The 19,594-nt window shown below is 40.5% G+C and overlaps 1 protein-coding gene across 4 annotated transcripts in view; it reads right to left on the bottom strand.

Moving 5' to 3' along the window:
* The window catches only part of ARAP2 (ArfGAP with RhoGAP domain, ankyrin repeat and PH domain 2), a 160,484-nt gene that overhangs the window by 91,708 nt on the left and 49,182 nt on the right, over nucleotides 1-19,594 (bottom strand). For all 4 annotated transcript variants that reach the window (XM_084797766.1, XM_084797769.1, XM_084797768.1 and 1 more), the window contains exons 8-9: nucleotides 12,029-12,149; nucleotides 255-433 (exon numbers count right to left, since the gene is read on the bottom strand). In XM_084797766.1, the coding sequence (XP_084653892.1) occupies nucleotides 255-433; nucleotides 12,029-12,149 (300 nt within the window). The remainder of the gene's footprint in view (nucleotides 1-254; nucleotides 434-12,028; nucleotides 12,150-19,594) is intronic.

The raw sequence follows: 19,594 nt of genomic DNA, 5'->3' as shown, positions 1-19,594 counted from the left end.
ACTTGAAGTAATGCATACATTTCAACAATTCTACTTCCTCTGTCCATTAAAGGGTTAATATGCAGTCTAACATCTGCTGGAAATATTTTTTCTGAAACAAAAGTCTAAAGTATCTAAGCAGATTTTCTTTGCTACTGTTAATAGAGCATTTAAAACAAAGCCAAGACTATAAATAAAAACACAAGCAGCGCTCAAAAGCTAAGTACAGTTGATGCCATCAAAGAGTGATTTACAGTTAAAGTAACAAAGCTCACCTGTTCATTTTTGCAAAGCCACACACTGTTTCCCCTTAACACAGTAAAAATTTTGGCTTTATATCCTCTCAACTCAAGGTATCCACATTTCTCAGGTGCCACAGCCGCTTGCAACTGTGACGTAAGGGACGGTGACTTCAATGCACTTAGCAATATGCTGATCCAATCATTTCTGTCTTCTGAAATTAGAGAGAAAATAAGAGAAAATGGACAGAGAACATCATGAGATCCTCTCTTGCTTTGATGCAAGTAACATGCACAGTCTTTACCACAACTACAGCCTAAATTCCACCGTCAGCAGAGGCAAGAGTTCAATTCCAACAGAACAGAAAAGACTAGGTAGATGCCCTGGAGCCAGTGTGAAGAGCTTCCTCTAGGATGATGTAAGAGATGCCAATCTCAGCCTCCACTCCAGCCCCAAATAAAACTTTGCATTTTAGAAATAACTCCAAGAGACCTATGGCCTTATTCATGTCTGAGAAACACTTTTACGTAATTCACGAGATTTGAGTTTTCTCTTTTTACCATGATTTTGCAATGAAATAGTTCCATCAGGGTCCTGTTGTGAATTTGTGGCCCCCTTTTGAGAGATTATGGAGAGTGAGTGGAGGGTTTGGGCTGTAAAAAGTAGTTACACAAAGTGGACTTCTTTTGAAGGCTATACCCTTTGACAAGTGCTTTTACTTCCTCTGCTTTTTCTCTGTAAGTAGGTAAATAAACTGCTATTTTACATAAGCCTCTGGCCAGATCCTCCCAAATACCTGAGACCAAGCAGCCAGGTACTGAGCTCTCTGAAACCCTGAACCTAGTTAAACTTGTCTGTCCGGTTACTTGATCAGAGCTACAGAGGGAAGAGGAGTACAGAGGAAAGTAGCATCACTACCCAACTGGTGGATTAAGGATGGAAATACTCAGGAAACAACTCTTCATAACTTAAAGCAATGCTTTGTAACTGGCAAAGTAAAACATGGTGTTCACACTCCATCCAAAAGAAGCTAAGTGACCTTCAATTATGTACCACACACTGCACTGAGGCATAGAAATGTAATATAGTCTCCAAGGAGCAACCAGGACAATAAGTCAAGTTAGATTTGAGCTGATAATGGAGCACACACTGGAATAAATGTCATACAAATGGTATCAAATAATATATGAGTCCATTCAACTGAGGGAAGTGATTTGCTGAAGGTCATTGAGAAAGGTAGTGCTAAAACTATAACAAAAATTACTTCAGGTCCTTCACAACTGCATTTGGCACCATAAAAGGGTGTGTGTGTGTGTGTGTGTGTGTGTGTGTGTGTGTGTGTGTGTGTGTGTGTGTGTGTGTGTGTGTGTGTGTGTGTCAGAGCTTGAGAATGAGGAACCATAGGAAAAACTAACCTCAAGTGAGAAGGGCAGAGCAGGACACTGAGCAAGCACAACGCAAGAACAAACACCTGAGGTGCCAACGCAGGTTCCGAGACGTGAATTAAAGAGGAGCACATCGGCACTTTTGAACTTACAAGGCAATTATGAGACATATAGACACACAGCAGCCACCAATTACCTCGAATTACAGAGGCAAAGAAGAACCACTTCTGGAGAATTAGCAAGGAGGAGACAGAACTGAGATGCCTGTTTACGACTGGTAGGCCAACCTGCGAGCATGGAGTTCAGGAATAAGACAATAGACATAAAGTGAAATAAAAATGAAATATAAGAACATTCAAAGTGTCTATGTATTAAAGGGAGTAAGGCATAGCTGATTCATGAATGTTAAGCCCAAAATAAATATCCCAGAATAAAAGGAAGTTCGGTGTCATAAACTGGCCATGAAAAATGGCAGGACAATCCAGTTCACAGAACACCACACTCTCAGAGCACTGGCAAATCTCAGCAGACTCACAACAGCATGTGAGCTGAGACACGTACAAGAAAAGACCTACAGATGTGGATAAAGGTTGATGTACAAAGAGAAGAAATGTAAAAAGCAAAAGTGAAACTTTATCTACAAGGATAACAATGGCTCCCAAGCTAAACAGGGTAGGGATTATCTGAGCAAAAGAAAAAACAAAACGGATTGAATTTCAGGTAACAAAATGTTTCATAGAAAGAGAAACCAGGGTCAAATCATAGGATATAGACCAGCTTCTATGATAAGCCTGACACAGGAAATTCATGTGGAATACAATAATTTTTCATATGAGATACACTCATATTTAATTAAGGCTGCAAAATTACTTTACAATAAGTTTTAATTTATAAATTATCACTATTCCTGCCCAACTTCTGAAGTAAAGAGTTTAACCAATGATAAAAGCCAATATTGTTTTTCAAGTATTGTATAATCCTTCTCAAATGGGTGTTTTTTTTAACATATCTGGATCAAGCACATTTCAAACACCCCAAAAGCTGTTATATATGTGAAAGCATTCTGTAATCTTAAATCAATGTCAACAAACAACAGCATCTCCACAGTGTGACATCTTCAGCAACAGGTCCAGCCTGCACTAGAAAAACGTGCTGTATTTTTGGCAAGAGTTTCCACCTTACTGTGGTTATTACTTGTGAATGTTGGTTTCACACAACATTATTTCTGCCAAGTAATGTAAGGAACAGTTGCTTTGCTGAATATTCATAAAAGCTTCAAATGTAAATATAAAGTATTGAAGTGCACCAAAACTTTATGGCCTTTAGATCATAGTTACATATATCTCAGTTTCTCAATAATTAATTTGAAATTGGCAACTGCAACTTTTAAGCGTATATATTAGAGCAGCACTGCCATAAATGGATTGAGCCCTAGGATTATGTAGCTCCTAAGGCCTCCACGAGTAATGGGAAATAAACAAAAAATAGGAAATGAATGTCCTGTTTGGGGCTGAGACCTCATTTGTCATTATTCTAAACACTTCGAACACTCATTTGTCTCCACGTTCAGTACAGTTCATTGCAAAGACACTTTTTTTCTAATGATAAAAGTGGTAGCTTCTATAGATATAAACATAAATATTTAGACTATAGGATTTTTGTTTTGGTTTGGTTTGTTGTTGTTGTTGTTTTGCCAAGGCTATTTAACTATACAGCAGTAGTGAGGGTCTGTGACCTTCCCAGCCATGGGGTTTGGGCCAGGTTAACAGTACCACAAATGCATTCCTTAAAACTGAGTGATGCTCAATTTGATAAGACTCTGAGTGTGGGACTCTGCTGGATAAAGTTGGAGTCTGACTTTTCTGCATAGCCATTTTGGGCTCGGTCTATGAAGATGGACTCTCGTTTCTTAGTTGGGGTTCTCACTGCACCTGACCTGTTAACCCCGGATTGTGTGAGAAGCATCACATAGCCCTCAGGGAAGAGTAGAAAACTGACCCTTTCCTAATAAGGAACTTGACCAGCAAGCACAGGGAATTCTTGAAAGTACCTGACCCTATGCTGAGCAGATCCTAGCCTCAGCAAATGACCTTCAGTTGCACCTGGAAGTCAGCCCCTCACACCTAGGATAGCTAAGTTTCTCCTTCTTGTGACAGGCCCCATGTTACTGACTATTAATGAGGTACTGTGCCACTGTGTGTAAATTAAATATCCTGGCACCCTCAGCCCTAGTGAATCAGACACATTCACCCTCAAACCCCCTCCCTATTGCCCAAGGACTACAAATAAAGGCTGGCTGGCTCGGAGCGAGGATGCTTGTGTTTGGTGCTGACCACCTGGTAAGCACTGAGTCTCACGGGACCTGTCTGTCAGGGGTGTCAAGACATGTCCCTGCTGCTGTGCTTGGCACACCAGCTCAAGCAAGGCTTGTGGGGCTCTCCACAGCCACCTGAGACCTGCAGCCCCATTCGAAAGAGAGCTAAGTTGTGACACTCTGGGGAAAATTCATTTTCCATTTCTCCTTGAGAGGCTGGGAACCTAGCCTAAGTGCCCTCAGCCTCGGGACTCATTATACAGTGCTCTAGCCATCCCTGAGCGAGAAATGTCCTCCTGCAGAGACAAGCAGTGCCTGGACTAGCCCAAAAGACTTGGGACCCAGGCCACCCCTCTGCTGGACACAGAAGGACATCAGAGAGCATTTCAGAAAACTGGTAAGAAAGAATTTAAGAGGCAGGGTACGGGGAACTTGAAATGCTATCTTAAGCACAAGGCAGCAATTGCAAACCTGATACCCTTAAGGCTGCAGTTACCTGCACTGACCCTGAACAAGACTGGCTCTATCAAATTCCAGTCATACACTGAGAAAGGCCTCACGGAGCCCTGACTCTGACTGCTAAGTTTTTTAAAACTGTTGAATTCCTGGAGAAGATTCAGTTGTGCACCAAACTGTTAGGCCATCAGATTTCAATGGATATTTCTATGCACATCTATGGACACATAGATGATCCTGGTTAAAAATCAGTGTGTCATAAAACACCACCACAAAGGCATGAATGTAAGAAGGAAACTTTTAGGAGGAGGTGGGATGAGATGGGATGGGAGGAAAATAAGAAGTGGGGAATGAGAGTAAAGAGAATGCAGTGTGCATGTGTGTGTGAGTGTGTGTGTGTGTGTGTGTGTGTGTGTGCAAGTGTGCGTGTGCATAAATAATTTTTATTGATGAAATTGGAAATTGTCAGCAAATAAATTTCACCAAAAAACAACAACAACAAGAAATAACAGGATCACTCACTTCACTACATAGAAAAAATAAAGAGATTAAAGCAAACAGAATAAAACAGATTGTAAAAGTCACTTGTCTTTGATTCTGTAATACGTGCATCCTTAGATGAGGAAATGTTTGACAATTCCCAAACCAAATAATAATTCTCCACTTGATAAATGGTTTGGGATGAGCTATTTGCTATTATGAACCAGTGAACTACAGTCAAAAACAAAAACAAAACAAAAAACAAAAAAAACTGTGTGAAAGTCCAGAAATAAATAAACAATTTGTAAGTTTTAAATTAGATGCCATTCTCAGTAATGTGCTAAAATCTTGTGCCCTTATACTCTGATCTACTTTGGGACAGGAAGCTCCGGTGTGTACAGGACATTCTGTATGAGATAGTCTTCCACTAGGCATGATGTCACCATCTCTCGGTTAATCATGCAGAACACCGTGGCGTGGCAGTAGCTGTATTCCCAAGCTTTGATACTGCTTAGTAATGGTGCTGAAGCCTAAGCCCAGGGATACGGGGCACAAGGAAGATGTACAAGGAGATCTGTCTGTGCTTCCGGTGAAAAAGTAAACACATTCTCAGATATGTTAAGCTAACACAATCACACTGGTATAACTTTTTTATGTGGTTATTTTAATTTTATGTTCATTGGCATTTCTGCCTGCTTGTCTGTCTGTGTGGGAATGTCAGAAGCTCTGAAACTGGAGTTATACACAGTTGTGAGCTGCCATGTGGGTGCTAGGAATTGGAAGGGCAGTTGGTGCTCATAACCACTGAGCCATCTCTTCAGGCCATTGGTATAACTTTTGTCATAACTGTTTTGCTTCATCATAAGCTATTGGTGGCAATCTTTTACTGTGTCTAATTTAAAAATTAAACTCTATGTATGGATGAACAGGAAAAATGCACTGCATATAGTATTTGGTATCACATACATGGTTCATCCATAATCCTGAGTAGTGGGAAATATAGTCCTAGTGGCTAAGAAGACAGATTCCCATATTTACTCCTTCCAAAACTAAGTGTCTAATGGTATCTCCACGGTAGCACCCACTGAGCACCATCCATCTGAAATATTCTCTATCCTGGCTTTTTTTTCCCCATGAATGGCAATCTGAATTGAGAACAAAATAAAAATGAGAAAAAGAGTATGTGCTTTTGCTGTAACATAGACAAAATAAAACAGCAATCTCTTCAATCAATATTAAATTAATTTTTAGAAACACCAAACAATCAGAAGAGTTCAAAATGTCAACAAAAAGATCATATTCTCTGGGTACAAAAGTGAGCATAGGGAATTCATTAGTTACAAAGGACACCAAGAATGTCACGCAGGGGTGTGCAAACAACCACCAACACCAACATAATCACAAGCTGCGACACGGGCCCTTCACTGTTCTGTAACTCAACCTTAACTGTTCTATTTGCTTTTGTTTTGTTTCTTTCCTTTTTTTTTTTTTCTCTCTTTAAACAGATCATATCCTCTGTAGCCTAGGCTGACCTATGACCTGTGGAAGTCACCCATCTATGCTTCCTTGGTGCTAGGATTTCAAGCACCTATCACACCCAGGCAGGAGATTAACTTTCGCTATGAACTGATCTAAATAAATACCCTTCGGTGCCATCAGCCATCAACTTGAAAGCCTGAAGTGTTGTCAAGTCGGTAACCACTACCTGTGTAAATACTACCTACTATGTGACAGGGCTCGTCCTGAATACCAGGAGCAGAACACTAAAGGAGGCTGATAAATACCACTCTCTTCCAGAGTGTATGCTTTACTGAAAGGAAGAAGACTGTAAGAACACAGACGTTCAATAGTGAACAGAGATAGCGTAAAGCATAGGAAAAGAGTCAACAGAGGGTTACTTTAAATAGGTTACTTTACATAGAAAAAGATTCAGAAGAAAGGGACTGGTCAAGCAAAGCCTGAAGAAAAGAAGTGATGGCGTGCACAGAACGGGGGGGGGGGGGGGGGGGGGCTACAAGAAGAACATATGCAGGGTGGAGTGCACTACATGTGGTGCCCCAAGGCCACCAAGACTCGCAGACCCAGATCCAGGAATCCTCTATTGTTGAAATGGAGCAAAGGAAGGAAGGTATGGAAGAAAGAAATGAAAGAAGGCCAAGATCAGGTCAAGAGTAAAGAAGGTTCTGGGCAGGCTACCAAGAAGAGACTTGATACCCCGTGAGCATATACAGGGGGAGGAAGTCCCCCTCAATCACAGACATAGGGGAGGGGAGTAAGGGGAAAATGGGAGGGAGGGAGAAATGGGAGGATACAAAGGATGGGATAACCATTGAGATGTAATATGAATAAATTAATAAAATATTTTTAAAAATAAAAATAAATATGGGGAAAAAAAGAAGGTTCTGGGACTTCATCTACACTGTCCTTTGCTCTCAGTAAGAAAGAAAGACAGCAGGACTTTAGAAACAATTAGATTTTATCAGAGTTCCTTGCTGAATGGTTTTTCTGACAATGGGAATAATGAAATGATTGTATAAAATCAATGAGGTGATTAACCCGACTGCTCTGAGCTATGGTGACAACTGTAGGGATTAGGAAAAGGTAAGCATCTAGTCTCAATTTCAAAGTCAGGGTGACAGGATTCAGTAACAGATTAGATGATATCTAATAAAAGAAGAAATAGAATTAAGAAAAACAGCAAGATCTCATGGCTTGAGCACAAGGGGTCTTCTGTGTCTGGTGGTGACGAAGACCAGGAAAACAAAAGAATGTTTGGCGAGAGGGCAGCAACTGGAATTCAGATACCTGACATCTGAGATGCCATTGAAGACCATGCTGACATGCCATGGAGAAAGCTGGATATATGATTCTGGGATACAGGGAGAGGACACAGGTAGTAATACACATTTATAATCAACCACTTTAAACCATGAGATCTTAAAAAACAAAACAAAAGGAAAAACTGTGGCCCTGTATACTTCTTTGCTTTTAATAAAAGCCTTTATTCTGATTAATTTGTAAGAGAAAACATCACACAGCTACAGAAGCCACCCAATTGCTTCAGAATAGATAAAGAAAAGTTTATAGAGACATATAGAGCTTAAAATTGGGCAAATGTCTAAGTAGTAGACACCTTTGTCGTGTGTATGTGTGTGTATGTGTGTGTTTGTGTGTGTATATGTGTGTGTTTGTGTGTGTGTTTGTGTATGTGTGTATGTATGTGTGTTTGTGTGTGTATGTGTGTGTGTGTTTGTGTGTATGTATGTATGTGTGTATGTTTGTGTGTGTATGTTTGTGTGTGTATGTGTGTGTGTGTGTGTGTGTGTGTGTGTGTATGTGTGTATATGTGTGTACATTAATGCCTGTCACAGTCTGAATGTGGAGGTCAGAGGTCAGCCTGTGTGTACCTTACTTGTGACAGGCTCCTGTTTGCTGACGGATGAGCTGGCCTGGGAAGGTTCGGATTCTCCTTTACCTGCTTCCCATCTGCCACAGCGACAGTGCAGTGACAGACATTTGCTTTGCCCCGGCTTCCTGTAGACTCTGGGGTGGAACTCAGGTTCTCGGCTGCACAGCAAGTGCTTCACCCCCGAGCTCCTTCCTTAACACCAGAGTCTTAATATTATTAGTGTTACTGGAAAGTCCAAGCATAGCTATGATAAAAAGTAGATACACGCTTCTGCACTCCTTTGTTCAGTATCTTCAAAAGACATTATTTGTAACAGTGTTTTTAAAAGAATCTGGAACCCCAGCATAGTCCTAAACTATTTTTAGAGAGATTTCCATAACTGTATGAAGCACTCAACAAAAAAAGACAGTGACCACTGACAAGAGTAAGGAGAGTGGAAAACAAAGACTTAGAAAGCATTACATCATCTGCTTCTGACCATGTTGTACTTACAACACTGCTTCCCTCAAACAGCTGCGACATACTCCTTATGCCAAGTCTAAGAAACTGTTTACTTTAAAACTTCTCAGGTAACAGAGTCAGAACTGCTGACATCCAGTCTGATGGCTAGAGTTGAGAGACCCACTAGCCTGTTTCCCAGGGTCTGCAATGTGCTCAGATGGACAGAAACACAGAACGTACAATGGACACTCAGGATGTGAGAGCAGTACCAGACAGGGAAACCGCAACAGAACTGCTGTGTTCTGAATAATCAAAATATTCGACAGTTTGAATGTAAAAGATAGCAGGCTGTAATGGTATTTTAGGTATGATTCGCAGAAGTGGCTACTCACAGTCAGTGCTCTACCAAACTCTGTGGGTGATACATAAAGCCAATAAGACTTCTATGGCCAGTTTCAGACTGTAGGCCAGGTTAATTATCTCTGTTTCAGCATTATTTTCTTGCAAATATCAAGTCATATTGAAGAATCTGAGTCCTGTGTCCTAAGTGTGCAGGGTCTTCGGCAACGAGGCTTACCAAGGGTAACAGCCAGAGTCTGTATTTGGAAGTCATAGTCCTAAAGCATAGTTTCCATAGTGCCAGAAAACATTATGAAAGCTGCCAATTAAGTATCCTACCCAGCTGTGACATCTAGGAACCACAGCCATGACGAAAATGGTAAGATATCCATACCAGTACAGTACATAGCACTCACATGCTGCTGGTAAGCAACAGCAGCCCAACTGGACATAAAGTCCACTCAACACGAGGGAACAAGGCTTGGTCCTACAAAGGTAGCTAACTTGCTAGGATGCGTGAGGTCGTGAGTCTTAGGAGAGAATCACTCGAGCCACTTTACTGGACCAGCATAACCCCTTAGCACACTCTAAATCTTAGCTGTCAATGCAGCTCCCACCCCTCATCCAAGAAGCTTCTCTTGACAGAAAATGGAGAGTGTAACAGGAAACCTCAATTAGAGATCAGTGGGCGGTGAGGAGGAGCCTAGCCACACCTACATGGCAGGTCCTGAATCTGTGGCCCACAGAACCAGGTAGAAGAAGGGCTAGGAAAAAATTGTAAGAGCCAGAGGACCAGGAAGCCTCCTGCTGTGACACTGTCTCTCCTAGAAATGTCTGCATAAACAAGATCTCAACAGCAGCCACACCAACTGGCACTTTACATGGAAGGGATAAAATTCTCAGGTCAACATCCCTGGTCAAGAGCTATAGACAACTGATGGTTGCTGAGCGAGAAAAGTTAGCCTCTTCCAGATGACCAGATGAGCACCCCAACTGGTCAGCCAATACAAAAACTGGTCACCTCTAAAACCACAGGCACATAAACAAGAACTGACTCAAACTGACAAAGAAAATGTACTTGCAAGTATATGTACGTGTTTGTGTATGTGCGCGTGCGTGCATGCATGTGCGTGTGTGTGTGTGTGTGTATGCGTGTGTATGTGTGTGTGTACAACAATAATAATTGGTGAACAGAAGTATATCTTGAGCTTCAGAATAGAACATGAAAACAAGAAAGGAGTTTGAGGACCTGGACAGCAGAAATAGAAGGGAAGACGCACTGTGATTGGCATTTAAAATACGAAAGTAAAAAAATAAATAGGAGTGTGAAATGTTTTCTGTGTTATCCATATACAACATCTACATAGATTTGTTATACAATCCAATATGCCCTACTAGCAGTGCTATTTTATTTTCCTATGCTACATTTCGGGGGGCTAGTGTGGTGGTTTTGTTTTCAGCAGCAAGGTAAGCTTTTAGTTTGATCTCACAAATCATCAATAGTCAAAGTCTGAAAAACATTGCTCCCTGACAGGCAGCTGTGCATGCTCACTACTGATTACCTTCAGGAATAATAAGGACTTTCTAGAAATATATATTTACTGCACGCTGTCTTTTCTTTGCTCCATATGTTAGCCCATGGTCTGGGAATGGAGCATTCTAAAGGGCAGGGACACTGCTCAATAGCTATCAAAACAGTAGCTTCCAGCTGCTGGTAGATGCACTCGTGTGAAAAACAGCCGATAATCATGCAAGGTGTACTGCAAGGTTGCTTTCGTTCTGAACTTGGCAGAATATCTGTATATACACAGTATTGAGTAAGCGCCTCACACAATCATTATTGAATTAGAGTACATCATGACAACACTTTGCTAAAAATTAGGTCAGTTATAAATGTACACCAAAATAGTTCTTAAGATAAGGCCAACCTCTCATTATTTAATCAAAGATCTGGCCTTACCTGTATTATTTAAACTAGAGAGGCATAGGGCACATCACGAGAATTGAACAAATGCACAATGCAGAACTTTCATTGTCCATTACGTCTCCCTCCTGTACTAACCAAATTCAGAAAAATACTTTCTGTACACTTTTAGACTCAATGCAAAGCACATGTCACATTTCTATTGTTGTGTTCACATTTGTGTGTGTGTGTGTGTGTGTGTGTGTGTGTGTACACAAACGTGTGCTGAGGGGTGGGTGTCCTGTGCATGTGGAAGTCTGAAGACAAGTGGCAGGAATAAATTCTCTCCTTCCACAGTACGGTTCCCAGGGATAACCTCGAGGCATCTTTCTCAGCAGCAAGCATTTTCCTCTGCTGAACCCCCTCTCTGCACTACATGTCACCTTTGCATCAGGAGGCCCACAGTAGATGATTCCCATGAAAATAATTCAGTGAGCGTAGTCAGTACAAAATCTATAACCCAAACATTACCGTGCAAGTTCATTTGGCTAAAAACGTCCATGGGTAAGCTTTCCTAAAATCAACTTGTTCATAATAAAGACACTTTCCTTTTAGTATTAAATACCTACTTTACATTATCAAAACCACACATTAAAATGATCTCTGTGAGAGGGCATTTGTGTCCTTTTTCACTGTTATATAGCTACAGTTTAAACAAATATCCCGTACTCAGTAGTCCCTGACTAAATGATTTTTTAATGTAACAGTAACCACCCAAGGAGTAACTTGTCATTTTATTTAGGCTTTAACATTATGCATTCAAAAAAACTCTTTTTAGAATGTAAATTACTTGAAAGCAATAGAATTAAAAGTGTCTCTATATTTTTCTTAATCTGTTTTATTAACCTGATTTGTGAGAAATGAAGGACTCTAAGTGTCTTTATGGTAATAACAAAATTTTCTTAGACCCGGTATGGTGGTGCGTACCTGAATTCTCAGTGCTTGGGGAAATGAGGATTCAAAGGCCAGTGAGAGGTGGATGAGGGAGGAGAGGGAGAGGAAGGGATCGAGAATAACCGTACCTTCTTTTTCTACTCTGAAAACAAAAGTTCTTTGTGTTGTGACAATTTCAAACTTGTTGTCTCCTTGAGCACGTACTGTGGATACCGCAGTGAGGGGGATTATTCCTTTTGAGTACATCTCCTGTATTAGTTAGAGAAAAAGATGAAGACAGATGAGCCTGAAATTCTAAGCACATTTTAAAACAAGAATGGCTCAGTATTCACAACTGCTTTCCTTTCATGATTTCTATGTAAAATTTTAAAGTGACAAATACACTGATTTTCAATACTTCAAAAAGGAAACTATGAAATGTCCTGTGCTTGTAAGGGAAATGACCTTTTCAATTTTCTAGTCGTCTGGATTTAAAAGGCAAAGCACCAAATACAAATAACCCTAACAGACCAGCAATATACACTTCCTAAACAGAGAATCACATTCTCTAAATCGCTCTGGTCACAACAATTCTATTCGATGGTGTCTGCAGGCATCTGCTGGTCACAACAGGAACTGTCACAGGGAGCCATCTCAAAATACTGCTGCATCACACAGAGAGAGAACAAAGCCAACCTGAGGAGCCTGCCAGACTCCCTGAAGTAGCCACATCCCCAGTGCTCTGAAGATTAATCTCTAATGAGTAAGGAGTAAGAAATAAGCCAGGCCTGGCAGCTTGGGAGGCTGAGATGGAAGGATTGCTGTAGGTTTGAGGACAGCCTGTGCTACAGTTGAAGAAGGCGTCCCTGAACTGCAACACATGAGAAACGTGCATCTGCTGCTCGGAATAGGCATATCACACACATATTATAATTCTGCTTCCAAGGCCAGTAAGACTCCAACCTCTTTCTCGCCATCTTCATTTTTTTTTTTTTAAGAACTCCCAAACCACTGGGTAGAATGACCATCAATGATTTCAATGATTGGTTGAGAGTGAAATATTTATTATGTCCTGTGTCACAAAGAAAATTAGGACATGTTATACAGTCAGAAATCAGGTCATTTAAGTTCAGAAGTGAATTCAAACTTTGGGACTCATAAGTCAAAAGATGTAAATCCTCAATTCCTTTTAAAGGTTAGAGAAATGTCTTTATAAATGTGAAATTTGATCCTGACTTTCAGAAAATTTAACTTTCCCCAAATTGCTAGATGAGCAGACAGAATTCGAATAAGACAGTGTGATTAAAAAAAAAACAAACAAAACAGAATGGATGTAATGGTCAAAATTTTGTTCACCCTTTAAAAGCATTCAAAATACAAGCAACATATATATAGAGAGAGTGTAGAAACATTGTGCCCTCTATCTGCTCCCTCCTGCAGTCTACAATGATCATGCCATTTACACATGACTTAGGAAAGTCTATGTACAGCCTCAAACAGGGAGAAGGATGTCAGAAAGAAGGTACTCACAAAATAATTTTTTTCTTCTTGCTTTACTTTCTTGTTCCTTTCTTCCTTAAGAAGGAAAATCTCTTCTCAAATTTCAACTACCAACATTATGTGAACAAATCTAAAATTGCTCTTTTTTTTAAAAAAAGTGGTTTATTTAATTTTATGTTATGTGCATTGGTGTAGTGGTTTCAGATCACCTAGACCTGGATTTACAGACAGTTGTGAGCTCCTATGTGGGTGCTGGGAACTGAACCTGCGTCCTCTGGGAAAGCAGCCAGTGCTCTTAACCACTGAGCCATCACTCCAGCCCCCCAAAAAATTTATTTATTTTTATTTTATGTGCATTGGTGTTTCATTAGGTTCCTTAAACTGGAGTTATACACAGTTGTGAGCTGCCATGTGGGTGCTAGGAACAGAGCCCAAGTCCTCTGGAAGAGCAGCCAGTGCTCTTAGTGGCTGAGCATAAGTCTCATAAACAGCTCTCTTTCACCTGACCTGTCATCCTTCCTTCCTTCCCTCCCTCCCTGTTCCTTCCTCAACTATACATTTCTGTCAGACTCCAATATTTTGAGTAGCGTGTGTAATTTTGCCTAAGTTCTTTACACACTAAAACTTAATTCATTACGGGCTGAGAACATATCCTCACTCCATACCCACCCACTGAAACATCGCTCTTCTAGAAGCTGGAGAGATAGCTAGGAGCACCAGATACTCTTCTAGAGGAACCAGGCTCAGTTTCTAGCACAGGAATCCAACGCCCTCTTTTGTCTTCCATGGACACTGCATGCACATGGTGCACAGATACATATACAGGCAAGACATCCATACACATATACCAAAAAATAAAGGAAAAAATTAAATACCACTTTTCTAGTCCTTTACTCTGAAATGAGAGGCAACAGTCCTTGACCTGAGTGGATCCTTCCCACAAACACAATACGGATTTTCACCATATTTGCAGCAGCAGTGTGTTCTCCTCCTTTCTCCACGCTGAATGGGCTTCACATGTGCAACTAATCCTTCATAATTCAGCATATATTCACTGCATAGAACAAACCCTTTCTGCTCGGATTGTTGTCTAGAACTTTCTTCCTCACAGTGGAAACATGGTCCAGGGACGGAGTCAGGTGAGGAGAATGCTAAGTGCTTGCAAGAACACTCCAAGAAAACAGGACAAGAGGCTTGTGGCCTCAGGTTCGTCAAAACACACAATTGTTCTTGGAATGTGTTTTTGTGCCCCTGTGAGTGGCGGTGAGTTTACTTCAGATGACTCATTATTGATTGCTGCTGTTACTCAATTAAGCGTTTAAATGATCCTTCATATGCCTCTATGGAAATACATGGTTTTGCCACATTCGGCTTGTCCCTGTAATCAGACGCAGCTTGAGCGCATGAGAACTACAGCTTTAGTTGGCTCCATTCACCCAGGTCCTACCACTTTTAACACGGTGACGTTCGCCAGTGCCAGGGCTCCAATTTAACAGCACCGTGAGTATTTGCTTTATGATAATCACACATTGGAATCTGGATGATGGGGTGAAGCACCATGCAATGTGATCATCTGATGAACGATGTCTTTAGATCATTCATCTACTTCCCTTACTAACTCCCAGTCACTGCTGTAAATATATTATCGAATGATAATCGCATGTCCAATCAATCACAATTACACCAAACCCTGAGGGCTCATTTTTAATATGCTCTGAAATTTGTTTTTATCATTTCTACTGAACCTAAATAGTACCGCACACCTTCATAATCTGCAGCACCTCATTTGTTACAACGCTCTCCTAAACTGCTGCCCTTCTTTCAGCCTGTCTTCCTAATACGCATCCTGACACATTACAGTCCAACTGTACTCCCCTGGAAAAAATAAAGCAAAGGTTTGTGTTTGTTGTATGTTTGCTATGGCTGACAGCAGACAGTAGGGACTTTCAAATGTCTAAAAACATTTACAAGTTGTTACCTAGGTGGCCTTTTCCAAGACATTAGTTTACTAAAAATTCTAATAGCTTAGATAAAAATCCACAACGATATAAGGAACTGTTCTGTGCTGCTTCTAACCCATTTGTCAGTGAAGAAAATCCAAGCAGCACTGGAAAAATCAGGGGGAAAAGAAATGCAAGAAGAAATTAATAGGCAATTCATTTTTTTTTTAAACTATATGCCTATAAATAACAATGATACTATGTTTAAAAGGTAGTGAGTCCCAGTAGGGAAATGTGGAAAACAAAGACATGACCAAAATATCTTTTGCAATCTAAATACTGCGTCAGGTCAAACTCAGGAAGCCAGAGGTTACCTAACAACACATTCATAATCTATTATGAGATCTCCGGTAAAATCTGAACCTAAAATCAACACCATATGTTTGATTTTATATTTCTTGTAACAATATAAAGACAATTCGGAGGAAAAAGAAAAAGAAAAAACCCTCAACGGATAGCAGGCTCAAAAATGTCTTGTTTTCTGAAGTGTGAAATTTACCTTAAAGAAAATTTAAAGCATCCCTTGAGGTTTTACCACATAGATATCTAGGTCAAATCTGTCATTTATCTGCCACGATATGAAACAACCAGAGGGCAATTCTGCCCACAGATGAGTGTGCATGGGAGTGAGTTAGATTTCCTAGCAGGAGATCAGATATCAAGGGCATGGGGATGACATGGCTTCTGTAACAAAAGGAAGAAGCCTTCATAGAGGCAGCATTGGGTGGCACCGAGGAACACAGGCAAAAATCTTAAACTGGAACCTCTGCACGCCGCCTCATGATGTCCAACCACACACTTAGTGGCACAGGGACACGCCCATCACTCAGATAGATGCTCTGTTCACACAGCTGCTAAGCTGCACTAGCTGAAATCAATAAGTACATGTCTTCAGAGGGGCCCCAGGACCAACTTCCTCCTTCTAAGAAACAACGCCCAAATGGTGGAATGTTCCGGCAAGGTGAAGTCAATCATCTGGATGCAAGTGAATGAAAGGTCTGAAGAGATATATAACTGGAATATTTGTAAAGAATGATGCTGGGTTAAATTACTTCTAGGAAATCATATGAATATAAACTTTTTATACATATTTTATTATAACTTATTTACATTACATCTCAATTGTAATCCCCTCGCTATTATCTTCCTATTCCCAACCTTCCTCTGTTTTCTACTCTATTCTCCTCCCCTACCTTCTGACCGCAGCCTATCAGGTCTCATCCAGATTGCCTGTATCCCCTTCCTCTGGGTCCCCACAGGGCCTCTCTGCCAAGGGGCAGTGATCAAATCACTGGCATCAGAGTTCTTACCAGAGGCAGCGTCCCGCTGCCCCCTCCCCCTTCACATAGAGAGTGAGCTGCCCACCAGCTACATCTGAACAGGGAGTCTAGGTTCTCTGCTTACAATGTTCTTGGTTGGCACATCAGTTTGTGCAGGCCCCACTGAGTCCAGATCCACTGGCCTTGATAGTCTCCTTGTGGGGCTCCTGATAACGCTTCCTGCTCGTCCTTCCATTCCATCCCCCCATCTCTTCTATAAAATTCGCAGCTACCCCGTTGGGTGGAGATTCTCAGAGGACATCTCTGTTGGGCTAATATCCACTTGTAAGTGAGTATATACCATGCATGACTTCCTGGGCCTAAGATACCTCACTCAGGATGATCATTTCTAGTTCCATCCATTTGCCTGCAAATTTCAAGATTTACTTGTTTTTCACAGCTGAATCATACTCCATTGTGTAAATGTACCACAGGTTCTTTATCCATTCTCCAGTTGAAGGGCATCTAGGTTGTTTCCAGATTCTGGCTATTGTGAATAAGGCTGCTATGAACACAGCTGAGCAAATGTCCTTGTTTTATGGTGGAGCATCTTAATGGGTATATGCCCAGGAGTGGTATGGCTGGGTCTTTAGGTAGCAATTATCCCCAATTTCATGATATAGTGCCAGATAGATTTCCAAAGTGGTTGTGCAAGTTTGTACTCCCACCAACAATGAAGAATTGTTCCCCTTTATCCACATACTTTGAGCAGGTGCTGTCTCTTGAGTTTTTTATCTTAGACATTCTGAGAGGTGTAAGACGGAATCTCAGAGTTATTTTTATTTGCATTTCCCTGATGACTAGGGACATCGAGCATTTCGTTAAGTGTTTCTCAGCCATTTGATATTCCTGTTGAGAAGTCTGTTTAGCTCTGTACCCCATTTCTTAATTGGGATATTTGGGTTGTTGGTGTTTAATTTCTTAAGTTCTTTACATATTTTGGATATTAGTCCTTTGTTGGATGTAAGGTTTATGAAGATCTTCTCCCAGCCTGTAGGCTGTCATTTTGTTCTGTTGACAGTGTCCTTTGCCTTACAGAAGCTTTTTAGTTTCATGAGGCCCCATTTATTAGTTGTGGACCTTAGAGACTAAGCTGTTGGTATTCATTCAGGAAGCTGTCTCCTGTGCCAATGAGTTCAAGGTTATTCCCCATTTTTTCTTCTAACAGATGTATTATGTCTGGTTTTATATTGAGGTCTTTAAACCACTTGTACTTGAGTTTTGAGCAGGGTAATAAATACGGATCTACTTGCATTTTTCTACATGTAGACATCCAAGTAGACCAGCACCATTTGTTGAAGACACTATCTTTTTTCCATTGTATGAATTTAGCTTCTTTGTCAAAAATCAAGTGTCCATAGATGTGTGGGTTTATTTCTGGGTCTTCTATTTTATTGCATTGGTCAACCAGCCTATTTCTCCTTCAGTACCATGCTGTTTTTATTACTGCTGCTCTATAGGACAGCTTGAGATCTGGGATAGAGATTCTTCTGGAAGATCTTTTATTGTACAGGATTGTTTTAGCTATTCTGTGTTTTTGTTTTTGTTTTGTTTTTTAATCCATATGGTGTTAAGAACTGATCTTTCAAGGTCTGTAAAGAATTGTGCAGGAATTTTGATGTGAATTACATTGAATCTGTAGATTACTTTTGGTAATATGGCCATTTTTACTATGTTGATTCTCCCGATCCATGATCATGGGAGATCTTTCCATATTCTGATACCTTCTTCAATTTCTTTCTTCAAAATCTTGAAGTTTTTTTCATACAAGACTTTCATTTGCTTGGTTAGAGCTACACCAAGATACTTTATATTATTTGTGGCTACTGTGAAGGGTTTAAGGGGATACATACTAGAAAGGAACAAGTCAAATTATCATTATTCGTGGATGATATGATAGTATACATAAGTGACCCCAAAAATTCTACCAAGGAACCCCTACAGCTGATAAACACCTTAAACCAACTGGCTGGATACAAAAATCAAGTTTAAAAAAAACCAGTAGCCCTCCTGTCTACAAATGACAATGGGCTGAGAAAGAAATTAGTGTATATATAATAATTTTTGTTCCATGTTTATGTGAAATAAGAGGATCACTCCACTGCAGGTGTGATGGAGAGAAAACACAAGGTAGAAATTTCTTCCTAAATGGGAGTAGAGTAAAACCACACCAACAAAACTACCAGGCAAGGAGGTCTTCCCACACCTGGACACATCTCCTCTGTACTTCAATAAATCCAACAAGAATACCCAGAGGTGAAGGAAAGTGGCAACTAGTTTCTCCCAGGTCATCCTGCTTATAAGTCTAATCCTTAACAGCAATGCCATTTTCCTTGAGGGTTTCTGTTTTATTTCGGCATTGTTTTTCTATACTGTTTTTTTGTTCAGTTTAATTTTTTTGAAAGAGAAAAACTGAATATAAAATTAGGTGGAGAGGGAGTTAAAAAGATTCTGGGAGGAAGTAGGAAAGGAGCAAAAAAACCAAAATTCATATATTGTATGAAAAATAATAAAAGAGAGAAACGACAACAAAAGAGATGCCCTTACATCTAAGGACACTTAGTTCCTCATGAACATCATGGACACATGTGAAATATCGCGATGGTCAAATAATATAAACAAATCAGAAACAGCTGACACAACAAAAAGTAGTGATTAAAATCATTTATCCCACCATCAAACACCATGAGGATGTTTGGTTAAATCAACTTGTTACTCTATCTAGGTCTCTGAAAAAATCAGAGACTCTATCTTGGTCTCTGAAAACCAAACAGGGGGTCTAGATTCTCTGCATGTACTGTCCTTGGCTGGTACAACAGTTTGTGCAGTCCCCCCACCCCGGTTTCAGACCTGCCAGTCTTGATGGTCTCCTTATGGGGTTCCTGAACCCTCTGGA

The sequence above is a fragment of the Acomys minous genome (assembly GCF_964271855.1).
Source record: "Acomys minous genome assembly, chromosome: 10".
In the NCBI taxonomy this organism is placed as follows: Eukaryota; Metazoa; Chordata; class Mammalia; order Rodentia; family Muridae; genus Acomys; species Acomys minous.
Note: the sequence above shows the minus strand (reverse complement) of the source record. Positions and strands in the feature narration are given on the sequence as shown.